Source organism: Camelus ferus, chromosome 2 (assembly GCF_009834535.1).
Source record: "Camelus ferus isolate YT-003-E chromosome 2, BCGSAC_Cfer_1.0, whole genome shotgun sequence".
Taxonomy (NCBI): Eukaryota; Metazoa; Chordata; class Mammalia; order Artiodactyla; family Camelidae; genus Camelus; species Camelus ferus.
The window spans coordinates 5,870,354-5,891,470 of NC_045697.1; the positions used below are offsets into that span (position 1 = coordinate 5,870,354).

Consider the following 21,117-nt stretch of genomic DNA (forward strand, 5'->3'; position numbering starts at 1 on the left):
GGACTGCAGAATCAGGGTCCCTCTCGTGGACGTGTGACATTTGCGATGGCAGTTAGACATCAGGTAGAGCTGGAGTAAATGAGGCAAGTTAGAAAGAGCACATAGTAGGTGCTCAGTAAATGATGTGACTGTTTAGACTCTCAGCAAGTTGCCCCAGAATAACATAGCTCTCAAGGGAGATACGTGGATAACGGAACGCTGCTAGCCCTGGAGGGCGTGGCTTGATGTCTCAGCTCTGTCGCCTTCGCTTTCCTGAGTCCTGGTTTCCTCACCAGTAAAATAAGAATTCCGGCCACCTCTTAGGGAGGAGCTGGGAGATGTTGAGTGAACGCAGTTTGCAAAGTTTTGATAAAACACAGCTTATCAAAGAAGCAGGAGGGTAATTATCCCAAAGGCTTTCAGGAGGCCATGGGGCCAAGGAAAGTGCCTTCAGCCCCGGCAGGAACTGAGGTTTTCTCTGGAATCATAGCCAGCAAGACAGGTTTGACTTAGCTCTGCCCTGGCTTCTGTGACAGTCTTCAAGATCTGGGGCTCTGAGAGAGAGGGCCCGTCTGCGGAGGTCTGGGCACTGAGGTTTTCCAGAGATTGTTTTTGCATCGTGATGTGGGCTGTGAGGCATTTCTTTGAGCAGGAAACAGTTGGCTCCACCTACTGGGTGTGAGAAAGTGAAGACTTTTTTTGGAACAAAAATATTGACCTATTTAAAAAAAAATCAGTAGAAATGATGAATTATTCATCTAGACTGTGTATTTGCTAAGTACAGAGATTGATTTCTTCTGGAAGGAGTGGCAGCAGCTGGGGCACCTTGCACCAGCCCAGGGTGTGCGGGGACGTGAAAACCTAGTGAATAGCTGTTTCATCCAGTTAATCACCAGGGTCTTGTTTCTCGTCTCTTAAAAGACTACCGCAGTGAAGGCAGGTTTCTTCCTTGTTTCTGGCCTGTCTCAAGCCCAGAGAAGCATTATTAACACAAAATCATGACAATGACGACAATAAGGCTAATAACTAGGTTTCCTGAGTGCATTCAGAGCGCAGGTACTTTAGAGGCACTGTCCCAGCTGTTGGTCACGGCAATTCTTTCTCTGCACATGGGAATAATCACTCCCAAATCTACTCCTTTTATGAGATCAGATTTTTACAATGTGCTTTTTCTTTCTTTCTTTTTTGTGCTTCTTATTTCAAATGAGGCATATCTGTGTATACAACACACTGCATCTCGGTCTAGCCTGCCATCCCTGGAAAAGGGCACTGTGCTTTTTGTCCCTAAGGGACTAGAAGTAAGCTGCTTATGTAAGATCAGCCCAGGGGAGGTGGCCATACAGGTGGTAGAGATAAAAAGTTCAGGACACAATGATGGATTTTGGAAACCATTTCCACGTGTGAGAAAGTGAAGGTTGCAAAAAGAGATGGTTCCAAGGACCTGTGCGAAGAGGGGCGGGGCGCTGCAGGGGATGGTGGCAGAGAGCAGGGGAGGGCCGAGAGGGTAGGGATGAAGGCTGCAGGATGTCAAGATGCAACTGTTCCTGCTCTCAGGGAGCCCACAGTCTTGTTGCACACCAGGACTCACAGAAACCCCTAGAGGATGATTGACAGGTTTGCAAAACCTGGTGTGCAGTCTGGTGTGGTGGAGGAGGGAGCGGTCAGGGTGGGTCCCCGTGGGATCCCAGCCCACCCCGATAACTTCCCGGCAGATGCAGACAGTTCATGAACTCTGGTCTGGACTTCACTTTGTCTCCCTCCTCACAATGCATGCTCATCTCAGTCTGATAGCTTTGCTCTGCTGCAGACACAGCCCTGCCCAGACACGCCTTGTTTCTTTGGGCTTCTGTCCCTGCTGTGGGTAACGCCAGCCCGTATCAGTGTCCCAGAAATAATTCTTCCCCTTCCCCCTCTTCTTCTTCCCTTTCTTCCCTTTCTTCCCTTTCTTCCCTTTCTTCCTCTTCTTCCTCTTCTTCTCCTTCTTCTCCTTCTTCTCCTTCTTCTCCTTCTTCTCCTTCTTCTCCTTCTTCTCCTTCTTCTCCTTCTTCTCTTCTTCTTCTTCTTCTTCTTCTTCTTCTTCTTCTTCTTCTTCTTCTTCTTCTTCTTCTTCTTCTTCTTCTCCTCCTTCTCCTTCTCCTTCTCCTTCTAAAACAATGATTTTCTTGAGATATAGCCCGCATACTGTACAATTCACCCATTTAAAGTGTGCATGAGCCACCAGTTTGCAGAATATTCACAGACAGGTGTAACCATCACCACGGTCAATTTTAGAACATTTTATTGTTGCAAAAAGAAACCCTGTGTCCTTTAGATGTCATCCCCCTATACCTCTTACCCACCACCCCAGGCCCTCCCAGGCAACCACGATCTACTCTCTGTCTCTAGATTTGCCTGGTCTGGACATTTTTATAAATGGATCTCATCTTGGCAACTGGCTTCTTTCACTTAGCATATGTTTTCAATCTCATGGCCGTCCTGGAGGTGGGCGTTATCACCACCATTTTCCAGACCAGGAAGCTGAAAGGGCTTCGGGGGCAGGTTTGAGCCCTTGTCACTGGAAATATTCAACAGTGGAAATCACTGGAAATATTCGAACAGAGTGAGAAAGAGAAGGAGGACATGCTCCTTGCTTCGGTGCCGTGGGGCGATGCTAACAGGAGGTGGAGAAGGTGAAACCCTTTACATGCGTTTTGCTTGTCTTCTCCGTCTTGCAGAGGGATCTCTGGAACCTGCAGAGAGGAATGGGGAAGGCAGCCAAGCCCACAGCCTGGGGGTGACTTTGGTGGTGGCTGGGAGGAAACTGTGGTCCGGTTTTGTTCGACAGCCTGAACTGAGCTCCCTTTCTGTGCCAAGCACTGGCTGGGCTCTGGGACGGCAGGATGATGGAGGCGGCCCTGCACGGAGGGCTTCAGGAGAGGGCGAGGGTGGGGCAGTGAGGAGCAGCAGAGCATGATGGCTAGGAGCCTCCTGCCCCTGGCAGGGCATGTAGCCCCCCTTCTCTGCCTCAGCTTCCTCATCTGTTTAATGGAGATGATCATGGCCCCTACCCCACAGGGTTGTATGAGAATCAGTGAGTTAGTACCTATAGAATGCTTAGAGGAGCCCCTGGCATATAGTAAGGGACATCGATTATTATGATGAAATAAACAATTCAGGGCCCAGGGTGGGTGGGTGGATAGAAGGGTAGCCTGGGGCAAGGGTTAAAAGTTTAGGGAGAGGTCCCAGAGGAGGACCTTCTGCTTTTGCTGGAGTCTGAAAGTGAGTCTAGAACCCTTCATGCAGGCATCAGACCTTGGCTTTGTCTAGTGGGCAGTGGGGAGCCATTGAAGTTTTTAAAAGAAGGAAGTGATGTGATTAGATTTGTATTTCAGAATGGCCATTCTGTCTGCAGGGTGAGGCCTGGTTTTCAGAGGAGTAAGCAGGAGGCTGGGTGATCAGTAAGGAACTGACTAATGAGAAAGCTACCCTGAATTTAAATAATGATCAGAGAACACACAGAATATAGAGAACAGTGTGACAGTGACATCCAGCAAAATTCTGGAGCAGAGAAAGATACAAGGGGTTTTGAACGGTTACTTCAGGAAGGGGAGCAGTGCTCCCAAGGCCCAGCCTGCGGTCACTGTGAGAGAGAGAGTCTTGCCTAACTCCTTGAATTTTCTTCCATATTTGGTGTGCTGGGGTGGGATTTCTGGTCTACTATAGAAAATACAGACCTAATGTCAGGACTGCAGCATCAACAAGATGATGCTGGCTGGGCACTGATTGGAAAGGAAGTCAGGCTGCGCATGGAGTGTCATGTCCCCCTTTGAGCATTGTGAGCACCTATAGGAGGGCGGAACAAAAGGATGTTCAGTCTGAAAGAGAGAGGACGTGAGCTGGTGGGGAAGAAAGTGCAGCAGCCCAGCTCCCGTCAGCTCCAGGCCATCCTTCTGCTCACAGCAAACCAGAGCCACTTCTCCAGGGAAGCCCTTCCTGATGGCTTCAGACCAGATGCGGCTTCTGGGCTGAATGTTCTCATAGTACCCTGTTCGTTTTCTTCTTAGTGCTTACTGAGCGGGAGATTGTGTTACTTTGTTTGTTGATCTGACCAGACTGTGAGCTCTTGAGGGCAGAGACCTTGTGTGAATGTGCTTCCCACTATAACCTGAGCTCCTGGCACAGTGCCCAACCTGTAATAAGTGCCAACTGGTATTTACTAAATCATCAACTGAATGAGTGGATGGACGAATGAGAGTGACGGCAGAACCTCCAGCGAAGAGGATGGCAGGTCTGGGAGACTGACCGCAGTTCAGTGTAAGGACGAGCATCCTAATATAAGCACCAGCTGGTGAAAGAAGGGCGCACCGGGACGGCCAACCTCCCGGCCCTGGGCATGTCCTTCCAGGTGGGGACCAGACGGCTGCTGGTCATGAGGTACTGGGAAGCACCCTTCCTTGAGATGGGAGATGCAGACAAGCTTTGTGGGCCCTTCCACCTCTAAGGTTCTAGACTCCCAGGAGGGATTTGGGTTCCTAACACAGACGAGGGTTCTCCCCTCTCCTAATACTACACATTTCAGGATTATTCTCAAGCAATGTGGCTGGTAAACTTTCTAATTAGTTCTAATTTGTTGGGTGTTTCTTTGTGATGGTAGTGATGACAATAACATTCCCTTTATAGAATTTTCTTCTAGGTGCTCTTCATTTAGTGACTCATTTCATCTCCTCTACATCCCTCAGAGATAGTCAGTCTTCTTATTATCCACATTTGACAGATGGGGAAGCTGAGGCACAGAGAAGTTAAGTAATTCTCAATGTCATAAACTATAGTATGTGGTAGAAAAACAATATGAAGCCAGGTAGTCGGCTCCTACCACTACACTCTATGTACAGTCTTTTTATATAAGAGATTTTTGTCAGTATGCAAGGTGACATTATAAAACCAGGTTTATTGATTGAGTGTCCTGTCTTATGTCTACTAGATCTGTTTAGTTCTGAAATCTTCCACTCTTTTTTTGTTTTAAGTAGCAGTTAGATATACAAAGCAAAAACTAATCTACTTGGGCACACGTGTGGCTATTGTATCTTCCTCATATGTCATGGTTATTTATTTATTTTTTTCCTGTGTAATAATAAAGGTGGGGGACTTCCTTGTCCTATTTTTTACATTGAACCCTAAGTCCCACGTGGTCTGATATTAATGGTCCTGTTTCTCCCGTCTTTTTGTTTGTGTCGCCTACTTCCTCTCAGTCCAGCACTCTATTTCCCTCTGTTATCACTTAGTTAAAAGTGTGATTCATATGAAGAACATATAGCTAGGTTTTATTTTTAATTCAATATTCTCATCCTTGTTTATTAATTAATGAGGGATTTAGATCATTCTAATTTACTGTAACAATTTGTGTAGTGGACTTTATTGTTTCCATTTTTAAGTGATTGTAATGATTTATTTTATATACTGTTCCCACATTTTTCTTTTCCACATGCTTGTTTTTGGAGCCCTTGAACATTTTATTGTGTGTTTCTATTCCGTTGATGGCTAGCTTCCTTTTCCTCATTCTCATAATCAGATGCACATTACTTCATTCTTATCTGGAAGCCCAAATACTCCATATCTCCCCTGGCAAGACACATTGCTTGCTCCAAGACACTCCCATTTCCTTTCTATTCCAGTGAGATAAGACTTTTAGAATACATTTGTTTCCCTTTTCCCCCTGGTACCCATCTCTGCCTTGAGAACTTTGAAAGGTTTTTCATCTCTGCTCCTCATTCAGTCCATCCTCAACTTTATTCTATGTCACAAATCGTTACAGAGTGTGTAAATTAGACATTTCCAGACAAGTTATCTTCCATTTGGATTTAACTTCTCTTATCTGTTTTCTTTTCTATTAATTTGTTCATCTGTCTACCAGACTCATTCACCCATCCTCCCATCCATCCTCCATTCATCTTTCCTCCATCCATCCATCCTCTATCCATCCATCCATCCATCCATCCATCCATCCATCCACCCATCCGTCCTCTATCCATCCATCATCCATCCATCCACCATCCACCCATTTTACACCCTCCCTCTCTTCCTCCTTTTTCTTCTTCCTTCCATTACACATTCATCTACATCTTCAATCTATTGCAAAGTTTATTGCTCACTCTTGTTCCCCCTCCTCTTCATCTCTTACTTTGAGGACTCTCTCCTAGTTCACTGGCGGTTTGGTTAAAGCCCTTTGTCAGGCTAGTTATGTGGGTGACATTTTCCCTCCATTTCTTTTTTCTCTGTCACCTTCTCAGAAAATTCTTTTCTGACCACCCACCCTCACCCTCAGTCCTCCCAGCTTTACTCTTATCCAGGCACTCGGCACTTCCTGGTGTTTCTTCTATGTTTATTATTTATTTGCTTATTTTTCTGACTTCCCCACTAGAATGTTAAACTCACCAAGGGCAGATACTTTATTTTATTGACAATTTTCTATCCCAAGTGCCTGGACCGTAGCTGGAGCTCAACAAATAACTGTCAATGATATTTGGCGTCTCCTCAACCATCTTTCTGACTTTTGCCTTGACAACTGGGTGACATTTTGGCTGGGAACAGGGTTATTGAGATGCAGCCCTTTTCTTGTGGTTCATCTTAGCTTCTTTTCCACTGGCTTCCAGATTCCCCATGATGCAGATGAGAAGTCTGGTACTAGCTCATGCCTCTGTATTTTGTGCACACCCCAATTTATGCAATGTTATACGTGAGTATTTTTGTCTCTCCAGCAATCTTATTTGTATACCTTTGAGCCCCTGGCAAAATGCCTCATGGATAGTAGGATTCCCCAAATATTTGCTGTATAAATAAATGGATGGGAGGATGGATGAAGGAAGGATGGAAGGACTCCAAGAGTGTGAGAAGACATATGATGTATTCATCACAACTCTTGAAATGTGAATGAGAGAGATGCTCCTAGAGATGCTGTTCTTCTCAAGGCGGGGGTCCCAGACCCACAGCCTCACCCCGATCTGGGAACTTGTCAGAGGTGCAAATTTGGGGGCCCCACCCCAGACCTACTGAATTAGAAACTCGGTGGGTGGGGCCCAGCTCTCTAGGTTTTAACAAGCCCTCCTGGTGATTCTGACGCAGGCTCAAGTTTGAGAACCACTGCTGGAGACCCATCCCATTTTATAGATGAGAAAACTGAGGCTTGGAGCAGGGGAGTGACCTGCCTGAACTCACACCTTCCATCAGTGGCACAGCCAGGTTCTTATAGTTACAGCTGTGGTCTTGCCAACCCCACCAGGCTGCCTCAACGCATCTGGTTACTTCTCTTTGTCATCAAAATGAACCACGCATTTGTCAAACCATTTCAAAGCATGGGGATTGAATGTCCACTCTTATAAGCATTCTTACTTCACTGGGGGTTTTCCAGGATGTAAAAAAAAAGTGACTTAGAGTTGTTTCTATAAGACTTTGAGCAATGGAAAGGAGCCAGGCGATTGCATTACTCACTGCAGGCTTCTTAGGTGGGGGCTGTAAGTTTATAGCTCCCCGTCAGGCTCAGGGCCTTCTCTGGGGCCGTGACGCATCCCACACACGAGCCGGTTTCCTCGCGTTACTGGGAGAGGGCGTGTGTGTGGTGGTGCCTGTTGGTCCAGGAGCGGAATTAGGGACTTTGATGTTGATCAAGTCCCCGTGATCGATGCTTTTTTCTGGCTGATTTCTTCATTTGGTTACAAGTTTCTTTTTAATGTATTTTGTGTACTCCTTCCCAGTCTTATTCACATGCCTATTTTTAGTACGTTTTCATATTTTTTGTCAACCGTGCTGGATATACTGTCAAAGAATGTTCCTTTTCTTCACTTCACCTAGCACTGCCCTTTCTATGGCTGCTATAGACCCCGCCCTATAGTTAAAAAAAACTGAACTTTCTATTTTACAGAAGAGATGCAAAGATAGGACAGAAAGTTCCTGGACACCTGTATACTCCTGACTTTTATTCTTTAGAGAGCAGGATTTTAGGATAAGAGAACCGAGATTTTTGAACAGAGCAGTGACACTCCTAGGTTGATCATTTTGGGTGGAAATCTTCTAGAGGTCTTCTGCTGCTTTGGCAACTTTGTTGAATGTATATCTCTTGTCAGACTCTGAGATATACACAGGGTAGGTACAATGAAAAATAGGACACGGTTTTACCTTCTAGATTCAGCTCACCAAGCCAATAGTACAATTTGTTTTGTACATATTTAAAAATTTTTAAATTGTGATAAAATATACAGATCAGACAACTTTCCAACATAGTCATTTACTTGTACGGTTCAGTAGGGTTAAATGCATTCATATTGTGAGTTAATTACAATTAGTCTCCAGCACTCTTCCATCTTGTAAAATGCAAAGTCTGTATTATTAAATACCTCCCCGTTTCTCCCTCACCCCAGCCCTCCGCAACCACCATTTTACTTTTTTGTCCCTATGAATTTAACTACTCTAAGGAATCTCATTTTGTGGAATCATACAGCCTTTGTCTTCTTGGGACTGGCTTGTTTCACTTGGCATGATGTCCTCCAAGTTCATCCACGTTGTAGCGCGTGTCTTGTTTTTAAAAGCTGAATTATAGTCCATTGTATGGATATACCACCCTTTGTTTATCCATTCGTCCATCGATGGACACTAGGATTGCTTCCACCTTTTGGCTGTTGTGAATAATGCTGCCATGAATGCGGGTGCACAGATAGCCCTTTGTGTCCCCTTTTGTGTATAAACCCAGATATGGAATTGCTGGACCATGGGGAGTTACTGATTTTAATATTTTGAGAAACTGCCATACTGTTTTCCACAGTGGCCACACCATTTTACATTCCCATCAAGAGTAAAGGTTTCCAATTTCTCCACATCCTGGGCAACATTTGTTATCTTCCTTCCTTCCTTCCTTCCCTCCCTGCCCCCCACCACCCGCCTTCCCTTGTTTGAGCAGTGGCCATCCCACCGCATGTGAGGCAGCATCTCTGTGATTTTCCTTTCCCTAATTAGGGATGTTGAGCATCTTTTCATGTGTTAATTATCCATTTCCATATGTTCTCTGGAAAAATATCTATTCAAGTCCTTTGCCCATTTTTTGCAAAAAACTTTTTTGGTTAAATTGTAGTTCTTTATAGACTCTGGATATTAACATCTTATTAGATATATGATTGGAAAATATTTTGTCCTGTTGTGTGGGTCAATACTATTCTCTGATACACAATTTTTTTTTTCATTTGATGTAGCCCAGTTTACCTATTTTTTACGTTTGTGGCTTGTGCTTTTGGTGTCAAATCCAACAAATCATTGCCAAATCCAACATTGTAAAGCTTTCCCCTTATGTTTTCTTCTAAGAGTTTTATAGTTTTAGGTTTTACATTGAAGTCCTTGACTCCTTTTGAGTTAATTTTTGAATATACTGTAAAGTAAGGGTCCAGCTTCATTTTTAAAAAGTAAATTTTATTTCATTAAAATTTTTTTATATTAAGACAAATGTATGTATATGCATGACTGGGACATTGTGCTGTACAACAGGAATTGACACATTGTAATTGATTGGACTTCAATTAAAAAATTAAAAAAAAATTTTTTTAAATAGAGCTACTGGGGATTGTATCCAGGACCTCACATATGCTCTACTGCTGAGCTGTACCCCCACCTGCATTTTGTTTTTTTTAATGGAGGTACTGAGGCTTGAACCCAGGACTTTGTGCATGCTAAGCATGCACTTTACTGCTGAGCTCCGCCCCTATCCCTCTAGCTTCATTATTTTACATATGGATACCCAGTTTCCCAGCACTGGTTGTTGAAACAAATATCCTTTCCCCATTGAAATGTCTTGGCACTCTGGTCAAAAATCATTTGACCCTACGTGTGAGGATTTAATATAATTTATTTTGAAATGATATCAGTGCATGGTAACACTTACATGTGTGTGTTTCTAACACCCATTCCCCTAATTTAGGTAGCATCACATTGTTTGCAGCCATTACCATCATCCTGGGATGCCTTAAAATTGGGTACTTCGTTGGATTTTCTGAATGTTTATCAGCCACTGAAGGAGTTTTCCCTGTCACACATGCAGTCCACACTCTGTTGCAGGTAAACCACGTGGTCTTTGCTTATGTTGCCTTGGTTTCTGTTAAGCGTATCCCAGGGTATGCAAAACAGGATACTTGGCGGGGCAGTGTGAGGCGAGGCTCAGTCCTTTTAGCTTCCTCCGCTGTAAAATGGGACTGCGTGTCCTCTTGGCCATTTTAAGGGGAATCTTATGAAGCAGAACTTACACTGATGAAGAGTCGGGAAATTCTGCCAAGTCAGAGGCAAACAGAAAAGGCTTGGGGGAATTTAATCGACGGTTTTATTGAGATAAAATTCACCTGCCATACAATTTACTCATTTAAAAGTGTACAATTCAGCGGGTTAGTATTTCATAGGGTTGTGCAATCCTCACCACGATCAATTTTAGAACATTGTCATCACCCCTAAGAGACTTTGTGAGCCATTACAGTCCTGCCTCTGAGTCATTGAAACACTTCTTTTTGTTTGCCTACTTGTGGATTAAAATCTTTAGAAATGTGTGAGAGGTTCTTTCTCAGCATTGGTCAACATGGTTTGGCTAAAAAGTGAGGATTTGATATATAATTTAAATCTATAGCTTAGAATCAGAAAAATCTCATGTTTGAAAAAAAATCTTAGATGGGCCTCCAGTGTAGTTTCCAGAAATCCCTGGAGATGGCACTCAGAGTTGAGATAATAATAAAGGAAATACTTAGTACTTCTCTAGGACTTTAGAATAGGCAAAGTGCTTTTCATTCATCACTTCGTGTAAGGCTCCCAGCAACTCCACAGGAACAGCTGTTGGATTGTCACACACAATCCTAAGGAAGAAGTTGGAGGTCAGAGAGGACAAATGACTTGCCCAAGGTCACAGTCAAGACACAGTTCCTCTCCATGCAAGTCACCCCGGAAGACCATGGACTTGGTCCAGTGGTACTGCTATTGCTCAAAATATTTCTGGATTCTCAGTTTGGGAACGTCCTTCAGGACCTATTTCTCATCTCCAAACACCAACGATGCCATTTTTAACCTCTGTCCTTTATAAAAAGTGGTCTCCACTCTGTGTACCTCTGTACAGGTGACTGCCTGTCGGGTCTTGGTGACTTTAGGGTGCTTCTTGAGGTCAAACACATTCTCGCAAGTGGAGCTCCTTGGGGGCTGTGCCAGGTGGGCTTGCATCATCTGGCCTCTGTGGGAGCCCTGGTGGAACTGGGCAGCAGCTTCCAGGGAGACTGGTTTGAAGGGGTCACCTTGCATTCTGAGAGTTGTTACAGGCTGAATGGGGTCCCCCGCATTCATATGTTGAAGTGCTAACCTCCAGGACCTCAGAATGTGACTGCGTTTGGAGACAGGGTCTTGACAGAGAGAATTAAGGCTAAATGAGAAGACATGTGAGCTGTTGGGGGCTGTAAGCTGGGATGGACTGGAGCCATGGTTTAGTGTAGCACTTATAAGCATGAACTCTGGTCAGACGACCTGGCTCCAGCTCATACCAGCAGTGTGACCTTGGGCAAATTACTTAACCTCTCTGGGCCTCATCGGGTCTCATCTGTAAAGCACCTCCTCTGTGGGGTTGTTGTGAGGATGAAGGCGCTGATGTGTTTGAAGCATTTTGCAGTGAGTGCTTTGTCTAGACTGACAGCCGCCTAGGAGCTTCAACTTTACCTTGAGGGCAATGGGGAGCCATTGAAGGCTCCAGGCAGAAGAATGGCCTGAACAGATTTGAGTTTTCAGAATATCACTCCGTTGCTTGGTGCGCTGGCGATCTCTTTTCTTCTTAATTTAAGGCATTGTATCAATCAGTCAGTCAGTCAATCAATCCATCTTTCTATACCTATTGGACACGCCCTACATGCATTTGCTACATTCAATGATGGGAAAGTGAAAAATATTATTTTTTAGAAATAGATTTATTTTTAGATTGTGGTAAAATACACATAACATTTGCCATCTTAGCCATTTTTAAGTGTACGTTTCAGTAGAGCTAAGTATAGTTACATTGTCGTGTAACTTCTGGAACACTTTCATTTTGCAAAAAATCAAATTCTGTGCCCATTCAACACTAACTCCTGATTCCTACCACCGCCAGCTCCTGGCAACCATCATTCAACTTTCTGTCTCTATGAATTTGACTACTTTCTGTCCCTGAATCAGACAAGTGGAATCATACAGGATTCGTCCTTCTGTGATGGGCCTGTTTCACTCAACATCATGTCCTCAGGGTTCATTCACATTGTAACAGGTGTCAGAATTTCCTTCCTTTTTTAAGGCTGAATACTCTTCCATTGTATTGATGGACCATATTTTGTTTATTCATCCATTGATGAATATGCGGGTTGCTTCCATCTTTTGGCCATTGTGAATAGCGTTGTCATGAACATGGGGGTACAAATACCTTTTTGAGACCCTGCTTTCAATTCTTTTGGCTATATACCCAGAAGTGAGATTGCTGGATTATATGGTAATTTAAAAATATAGTATATCTTTACTGAAAAAAGTGAAAAAGAGACTAAGAATTCATCTGTAAGTCCATCAACTGAAATATTTGTTGTTTTTATGTGTTCCTTTCATTCTTTGTACTCAAGTGTACATTCTTGTCAATATTTTACATGCAAGGTGCAGAATTTTCTGTTTAGAGTTTTACACTTTAAAAATAATAAACTTTTTTTGTGTTGCTATGTAGTCTTTATAAAAGTGTTAGTTAAGTAGCCATCTAACTTAGAATTCATGGATAAATACTAATTTGCTCCACTGTTTCCATATTGGTAGGCTAAATGTCATCTTTATCAGAAGTCACTGCTACCTGTTTTGTAAATTGTTGGATGTTTCTTCCTAATTATTAGAGAAATGCCAATGAAAATCACAATGAGGTATCACCTTGCATTGATCAGAATGACCATCATCAAAACGTCTACAAACAATAAATGCTGGAGAGGGTGTGCAGCGAAGGGAACCCTCCTATATTATTAGTGGGAATGTAAACTGGTGCAGCCGTTATGGAAAACAGTACGAAATTTCCTTAAAAAACTAAAAATAAGGCTACCATATGATCCAACAAGTCCATTCCTGGGCATATATCCAGAAAAGGTGAAAACTCTAATTTCAAAAGATATATGCACCCCAAATGTTCATAGAGTACTAGTTATAAGAGCCAAGATGTGGAAGCAACCCAAGTGTTCATCAATAGATGAATGGATAAAGAAGAGGTGAGATATGTATATATAATGAAATATTACTCAGCCATAAAAAAGAATGAAATACTGCCATTTGTGGCAACATGCATGGACCTTGAGATTATCATATCAAGTGAATTAAGAAAGAGAAAGACAAACATTATATGGTATCACTTATATGTGGAATCTAAAAAGAATGATACAAATGAATTGTATATAAAACAGAAACAGACTCACAGACATAGAAAACAAACTTATGGTTACCATGATGCAAGGCAGGTGGGGGAGGGATAAATTAGGAATATGGGATTAACAGATACAAACCACCATACATAAAATAGGTTAACAACAGGGATTTACTGTAGAGGACAGGGAACTATGTTCAGTATCATGTAATAACCTATAATGGAAAATAATCTGGAAACAAATAACCAAGTCACTTTGCTGTACACCTGAAACTAACACAATATTGTAATTCAGCTATACTTTAATTTTTAAAAAAAGTTTAAAAAAATTGCCAGATGTTTCAAGAATCTTGCCCTGAAAGTGTCTTTCAGGGCAGGAGAGTAGATCTAAGGTAAAACAATGTGGAGGAGAGGGGATGTGTAAGTGCTTTTTGTGGAGTGTTGTCTGATTTTCTTTGTATAGCACTTAATTGCAGAATGAAGGCAACTGTACGAAGTGCTCAGCTCTGTTTGGCACATAGTAGGTGCTCAACACATTTTTGTGTCTAACTAAGGCCCCAAATGCTTTAGGAGCTCAGATGGTGCCTAGGGCATCAGGGGTGCTCATCCGATGTCCGCAAATGAGTAAACTGACAGGTGAGAGATTTACTGAAAATGTTCCCACTCCACGCGCTGTTCCAAGTAGTTGACACGATTTATCATATTTCACTTTTCACAACACCCTCCAAGGTAGCTTCCATATCATCCCCATTTCACAGGTGGGAAAACAGACTTACCCAGGATGAAGGGAGCTAGGATTTGCACACAGGTCCGATACCGCCCCCGTTGTGTTCAGCCCCCATCGTGAGTTGCTTCTGGTGACCCTGTGGCTGGGGGACTGTGAAATAAGACTGTGTAGCACAGGAAACTACATTCAATAGCTTGTAATAACCTATAATGAGAAAGAATACGCGAAAGAATATATATGTATAACTGAATCACTATGTTATATACCAGAAACTAACACAACATTGTAAATTGCTTCAATTAAAAATAAAACCCATCATGAATCAGTTCTGTTCTTCATTTAAAGCACTTGAAATTTGGTTTCTGGCCACTGGCATAGTACCTGTTTAGTGGGTCTTTCTTGAATGAAGCCCAACATGGGTGATATGAACAGGTGAACAGGGGTTGTGACAGGTGGGCTGCCCCTCCCCAAACCCTGCCCATGGCAGACACCCGCATCGATCACAGCACCACTTCCTCCGACACAGGAGGCCTCCGTCTGATTCTCACAGCAGTGTCCCTGGAGCGCTGTCTCCCCCGGGAACGGCACTGCCAGCTGAGCTGAGGATAGTGACCTGCTGTTTTGGGGGCTGGAGGTCACTGACGTTCCCGATGTGTCCTACACCCTTCCCTTAAGTCTTGTAGCATCCCAAGTGTGTAAGTACAGTGATGGTTTTCCTCCTGATGCATCGTTCTTTTCTTCCTTTATTTTCATCTAGGTGTATTTTCTCTGGGGGCATGCAAAGGATATCATCCAATCTTTCAAAACACTGGAAAGGTAAAACTTGTGGGTAATTGCTTTCTGTGTTGAATTTTGTGTTCATTTAGAATGAACAGAACTCATCACTGCCACCTTGCTTGGGTTTTAAATATGGGACCAACTCTCCTCTCCATCCTGACAAGCAAAACCTTTAGTCGTGGCCAGGGGAGGGGACCCTCCGCCTTCCGTCTCTTCCAGGACAGCCCTGGAAGTAGAGTGATGTGGGTTGAATGTCAACTCTGCTCTCTTAGACATCTCCCCCTTTATAAGCCTCGGTTTTCCTCCTCTGCAAAATGGGGATAATAGCATTGTCAACCTCTGGGGACTGAAGGAACTCATTGGTGTGAAGCTTGTGCCTGGCATGGAACAAGGACGAAGTAAGTGTGGGGTCTGTTATTACCTCTGTCCAACCTCTCTCTCGATGATTGTGAGGATCAAGGAAGAGAACCTGCAGGATAATGGAGTGAGTTACCTAAATGCAAGGATTGTTATTGTGTAAGGAGCTCTGTGTGCTCACATACAGAGGAAGCAAGTCATCAGTACTGGCTTTATAGAAAGATGCCTCATGGTAGAAACGGTCAATGAGGAACAGAAAACTCCCCCAGGACCATCTGAAATGAAAACTAATATTTAAAAGATTGTATACAACCACCAGCTGGAACTATTTTAATAGAGTATTGAACTAGAAATAACTTTCACCAAACTTATTATGCAAAAAGGATCAGCTTCAATGAGAAGTGAAGCATCTCTTGAGCTCTTGCTGTGTGCAGAGCCTGCTGCCTGGTGATGTGCAGTGGTAATGGGCTGAGGTATCCCGAGCATCATCCTGGGAGTGTGCAGACTGCGGTCTCGCCCGTGCGGCCCAAGCCTTTGCCCTGGGCTTCAACCCCAGTCTTAACTTGAGAAGCCACGCCTCCTGGCAGAGGAGGGGCAGGATGTGGGCGCCAATTCTTCTGCCCCTAGGGGAGAGAAATGGACAAATGGGGTCTAATGGACAAGTCAGGGACAAATGAAGTCCAGGCCCCAAGGATATAGCAAAGGCAGCTTAACTTGTCCCTTAGAGCAGGACAAAGACTTCCACATCCGTCCTCACATTTAATCTGGGCTCTGTCAGGGTGACTATGGTAACTATGCTTCTCTGCGTTAAATGGTGTGGCAGTGGGTTCCAGCAGGTTAGGGAACTTACCTGGGTCTCCAGAGTACAAGTGGCCAGCCCGGAATTTCCATCCAATTTCTCCCATTTCATGTGCTGGGCAGCGAGGAGTATGTGTGTGTTGCTTACCCCTCCTTCCATCAGTGAGGCTGGGCTCTTCTCGCAGCTTGGAGAGAACTTACTGATTTTGTTCTGGGACATGGGCTTTGCTTCATCTACTCCAGAGACATTCTTTAAAAAATGTACTTTTTTCCCCTGATAAAACTTGTAAGGATATAATAGAATTTAAAAATCACCATAATGCCATTGTTATGGACTGAATGTTTGTGTCTGCCCCTAAATGCGTATGTTGAAGCCCTAACCTCCAATGTGATGGTATTAGGTGGTGCCTTTGGGAAGTGATAGGTCATGAGGTCATGAGGGTGCAGCCCCTACAATAGCATTAGTGCCCTTAGATTAGAAGAGGAAGAGACACGAGAGCTCTCTCTCTCTCCGAGAGCACCCAGAGGAAAGGCCATGTGAGGACACAGTGACAGGCAGCCGCCTGCCAGCCACGAAGAGAAGCATCACCAGAAATCAACTCTGCGTGCACCTGGATCTTGGACTTTGAGCCTCTGGAACTGTGAGAAATAAACACCTGTTGTTTTATTCTAGCAGCCAGAGCTGAGACAGCTGCCACCCAGCGGTAACTAGTTACATTGTGGTCTGTTTCTTTCCAGTCTTTTTTTGTGACTAGAGATATATTTTTTCTTTTTCCTTTTTACAGTTGTGGTCCTGCTCTTCTTGCTCTGTTTTCCCTTTTCCTTTTGTTGTTAACATCTCCCTCGTTGGTCTTTTTCTACACCGTGATCTTTGCTGGTTGCACATTTTGCCATTGCTGTGGTTTATGGAACTGGTACCTTGTTGTGTTAGTCAGCTCGGGCCGCACGCTGGGGGACTTAACAACAAAAACTTATCTTCTCACAGTTCCAGAGGCTCCAAGTTCCAGGTCAAAGTGCCAGCAGGTTGGTTTCTGGTGAGGCTGTCTCTGGGCAGAGTGAGAGAGCTCTCTGGTGTCTCTTCCTCCTCTTAGAAGAACGCCAGTCCTACTGGATCAGGGCCCCACCCTTATGACCTCATTTAACCTTTATACCCATTTATACCCTAAATGTCTCTAAGTACAGTTGTTACCCCAAAGGGGGAAGGAAAAAGATCCCAGTTCTTGTCTTACTGGAAAGACAAGAATTCAGGTGGGAGATGGGAGCATTGTGTAGCGAAAGACTTTAAAGGGTTTATTAGCAAAGGGCAAGTACCCCTCCAAGAACAGGAGGCGGGCTGATCCAGGGGCAGGTGGCAGTGGTCTTTGTTTGCCCCCTTCTCTTATACCCTTGCTTAGAGGTGGTCTCTTGATTGATTGACAGCTCTTGCCCCTGGAGTGCTTGGTCATGCTCGTCCCGTTTTGTGCAGGTTCTGACCCATGATGCACATAGGAAAGCCCATGGAGGAGCCTAAACCGCCATGCTAATTACATTACAAAGGGCACTGGGTCCCGTCCAGTTAGGTCCCTGTCACTGCTGTGCAGTTGCTGCCCTCGGGTTCTAACCGGTTGCTTGCTGGCGCTCATTTGGAGGAAGTAAAGCCCCTTTATGCCGCAGCAGGCAAACCGCCATCTTCCGGACCATGCTCCCCCTCCCGCACCTTAGCTGCCCGTGCCCCGCTTATCTAACTACCCGACACAGTCACACTGGGGGTGGGTCTTCAGCATGTAAGTTCTGAGGGGACACATCCAGTCCATACACCTCTTGTTGGACATCTAATTTGTCTGAAAGCTTTTGTTGTTGTTATAAATTGTGCTCTAATGAACATTTTTCAATGAACAATATTTTTGGACAGCTCTGATTACTTTCTTAGCTTAAACCCCTACAAGCAGAGTTGCTGGCATCAAGGGTGAGATGTTTTCAACAAATGCAGATTGGGCAGCCTGTCGTCCCCAGGAACTCCTGGCTGAGTCTGTGGGCTTTCCCGTTCATAACGCATTTTCTTTTACATGTATTACTCATGAGAACCTCTCTAACCCTGTCAGTTAGAGACAGTAGGTATGATCGTGATTCCACTTAGCAGAGGAGGAAACTGAGGAATGAAGCAAAGGTCCACGGTCAGGCAGCTCACTTGGGCATCACTGGATGGGACCTGAATGTTGACTTTAAATCCACGGCTATTTCCATGGCATCGCAGCAGCTGAGGTGGCCAGCGGGGTTTGCTGGGTGAAGTCTTTCTCTTTGCTTTAGTCACTATTCAATCAGAGCCTCAAGGACACTTGGGCCCATTTCCCTCTATGCAGAAAAGGGTCTTCGGCTTGCTTTCTAGGTCTGTGCTATCCGATATAGCAGCCGCCAGCCACACGTGGCTATGGAGCACTTGAACTGTGGCTGGTTTGCACTGAGATGTGCCATGAGTGTACATGACACACCGGGTTTTGGAGATTAAAATAAAAAACAGAATGTAAAATATCTCAGTGATGACTGTTTTAGTATTGATTCTATGTTGACATGGTGGTATGTTAGATATAGTGGGTTTAACAAAATATGATTAAAATTGTTTTTTCCTGTTCCTTTTTGCTATTCTTTTACTGTGGCTACTAGGAAACGGAAAATGACTTATGTGGCTTGCATCAGTGTCTTGCATTATCTTTTTTTGGACAGTGCTGCCCTAAGCCACGTACCTAGACATTTCCCATGAGAACTTTTCATCTGAGGGAACCCTGAAGGACTGGGACACAGTCCTGCCTTGACCTTGCTTCTTGAGTGACTGGAGACAAGTCACTTTCTTGTCTCTGGGCCTCTTTCCTAAACTGGACAGTGAGTGGTTTGAACCTGCTATGCTTATAGCTTGATTTAGCTTGTTTTGATTGTCAGGCAAAGTGTTAACCATTTTTGAGTTACTTACCTCCTTTAGGTTTTAGAATTAGACTTTTCTTAAAAAAAGAAAATGGAAGATTTGACCATCCCACATGTGTCTGGCAACAAAGAGCTAGAGTTGGAATTGTTCCCTCCAGATAGAGTCTGGCCCCTTAGTTAGCTACAGTCCCCACCACCCCCTAATGTCACCCACTTCATTCACTGATGTTGTCTGCCAGGCCCTGGAGCTTTCAGAACTCAACACTCCTGGACTTACTCTTTTCTTTCTGGTCTTTCAAGCCAATATTCCAGTATCCATGCTTTTAGTACCTACAGGGACTTTTCTCCTGATGTGGGAAGTCCCTTTACTGGTTTGAGTCCTTTTCTTTTCTCAAGAGTGAAGTTTAGAGGAACAGCAGTTCCAAAAGGAGGGCTGGATACAAAAAGATGAGGTCAGCGATGTCTCACGAAAGCCTTCTCTTGATTGTGCTCTGGGGTTATGGGATCCAAGTAGGGGAGAGGCAGTCTGGCATGAGGAAGGGATGCCTGCCTTTAGTTAGCAGGACAGCTTCCAGCTCCAACCCACAGGAGGCTGCCAGCTCGCGGGGAGCATGCGTGGCAGAACAGGCAGCAGCTGTGGGCGGCAGCGGTCTCACCTGCCTGGGTGCAGAGGGTCTGGGATTAGATAGCTCCGTTTGGAGCAGGAAAGAGAAGAAAGGGGGAGCTGTGTGCATTATAAGTAAAAGAAAAGCCAGCTGGCCTGAGGCAAACAGCATTGTCTGCGTTTGTCAAAGGCTCTATACAATGCCTCCCCGATGCCCGAGGGGGAGGCTGGCCACGGTCTATAGTAACTGGGCAAGCGCCAGGCGCAAGAAGACGGGTAAGCGCCTAACTCAGACCCGCCCCCGCCACAGGTGACCGTTTCCTCCTCCACTTGTGCCTGGACATTGGGAAGCGGCCAAAGGAAGCTAGAATTCAAACGAGGAAAGGCTTTGCCTGCGGGTGCTCATGGGAGCCCCAGAGGAGTCTTCTGGGATTGAAATCCAGAGGAGAGGCAGGGTCAGGGTTGAGTACCCAGCTGCACCATTTTCCCTTAGGCAGGTGGTGGACAAGTGTGTCCTGGTTGCAGCCTCCGGCCTCTGCTTTCCAACTGGAAAGCGATCAGTTACACACAAGTTTCAAGGAATGCGTCTCTCAAATCACCTGCCTTTGCTGCACCTGCTCCACGCAAGGCCCTTCGTTAAGTACCCTGGACGCTGCTGATGCGAACACGTCCTCAGCTGGCAGCCACGGGGAGACTTCGGAGGTTTGGAACAGACAGTGACCTCATTGGAACCATATCCCCCCAGATCCCGTCTCTGTTTCCCACAGTCCAGAGTCCACTCTCCACGTCATTCTTTTTCTCCTTCCTCAAGAGGCAGCGTGGCACATACGCAGGGACAGAACCCTGGGGTCGGACTAGAACAACCTTGTTGCTTGCTAACTTTCAAACCCCAAATGTGGTTACTTATTCTGTTTGTGACTATGGCCTAACTCCCGAGCCTATCAGACTTCAGCATCTCCGCGGTGTCATCACAGAACAGGCTCTTTCTATGTTTCCACTCTGCCATCCTCAGTGGGTGAGGGTTTCAGCCCATGCTGGTTGCTTTGTGGTCACAAGGTAGCTGCCGCAACTCCAGCCTTCATGTCTACGTTCAAGGCTGGAAAAAATGGGGAGAAGCACAGTAAATAGGCTTTTCTCATTCTTACCTCTTTCATCAAGAAAGCAAAAGCTTTTCAGTAGTTCACAGCAGATTTCACCTTACTGGTCAGAATGGCCATGCCTAACTGCAAGGAGACCAGATAGTGTGTCTCTGGTTTGTTTTGGTGTCTTCAGAAGTAACTGGTAAGACTGAGGGGGTGGATAATAATCATGCGGTTGGCCAACCAACAGTAAGGGCGTACCCAACTCTCCAGATTCTCAGTGTAGCCCTTTCATCTTTTCTTCATCATTCTCTCCTCTTCCTTTCTGGGAGAAAGGGTTTAGGGTATGGTGGGGTTGGTAGCCTGCTTTGAGGAAACTTCCATGCCTGTATCCCTGCTTCCAAGACCCAGTACGTTTTTGTCCCATAGACAATGAGTTGAACACTGGCAAGTTCAAGATTAAGGTCGAGTGCCAAGACTATGGTTTTGGAAGTTTCCAGAGAACTGCTTCTCC

General features: G+C 44.8%; 1 protein-coding gene across 1 annotated transcript in view; it reads left to right on the forward strand.

Moving 5' to 3' along the window:
• The window catches only part of OTOP1 (otopetrin 1), a 41,951-nt gene that overhangs the window by 8,467 nt on the left and 12,367 nt on the right, over nt 1–21,117 (forward strand). Inside the window, 2 exon segments of the mRNA XM_032493905.1 lie at nt 9,914–10,050; nt 14,851–14,909. Of these exon segments, the coding sequence (XP_032349796.1) occupies nt 9,914–10,050; nt 14,851–14,909 (196 nt within the window).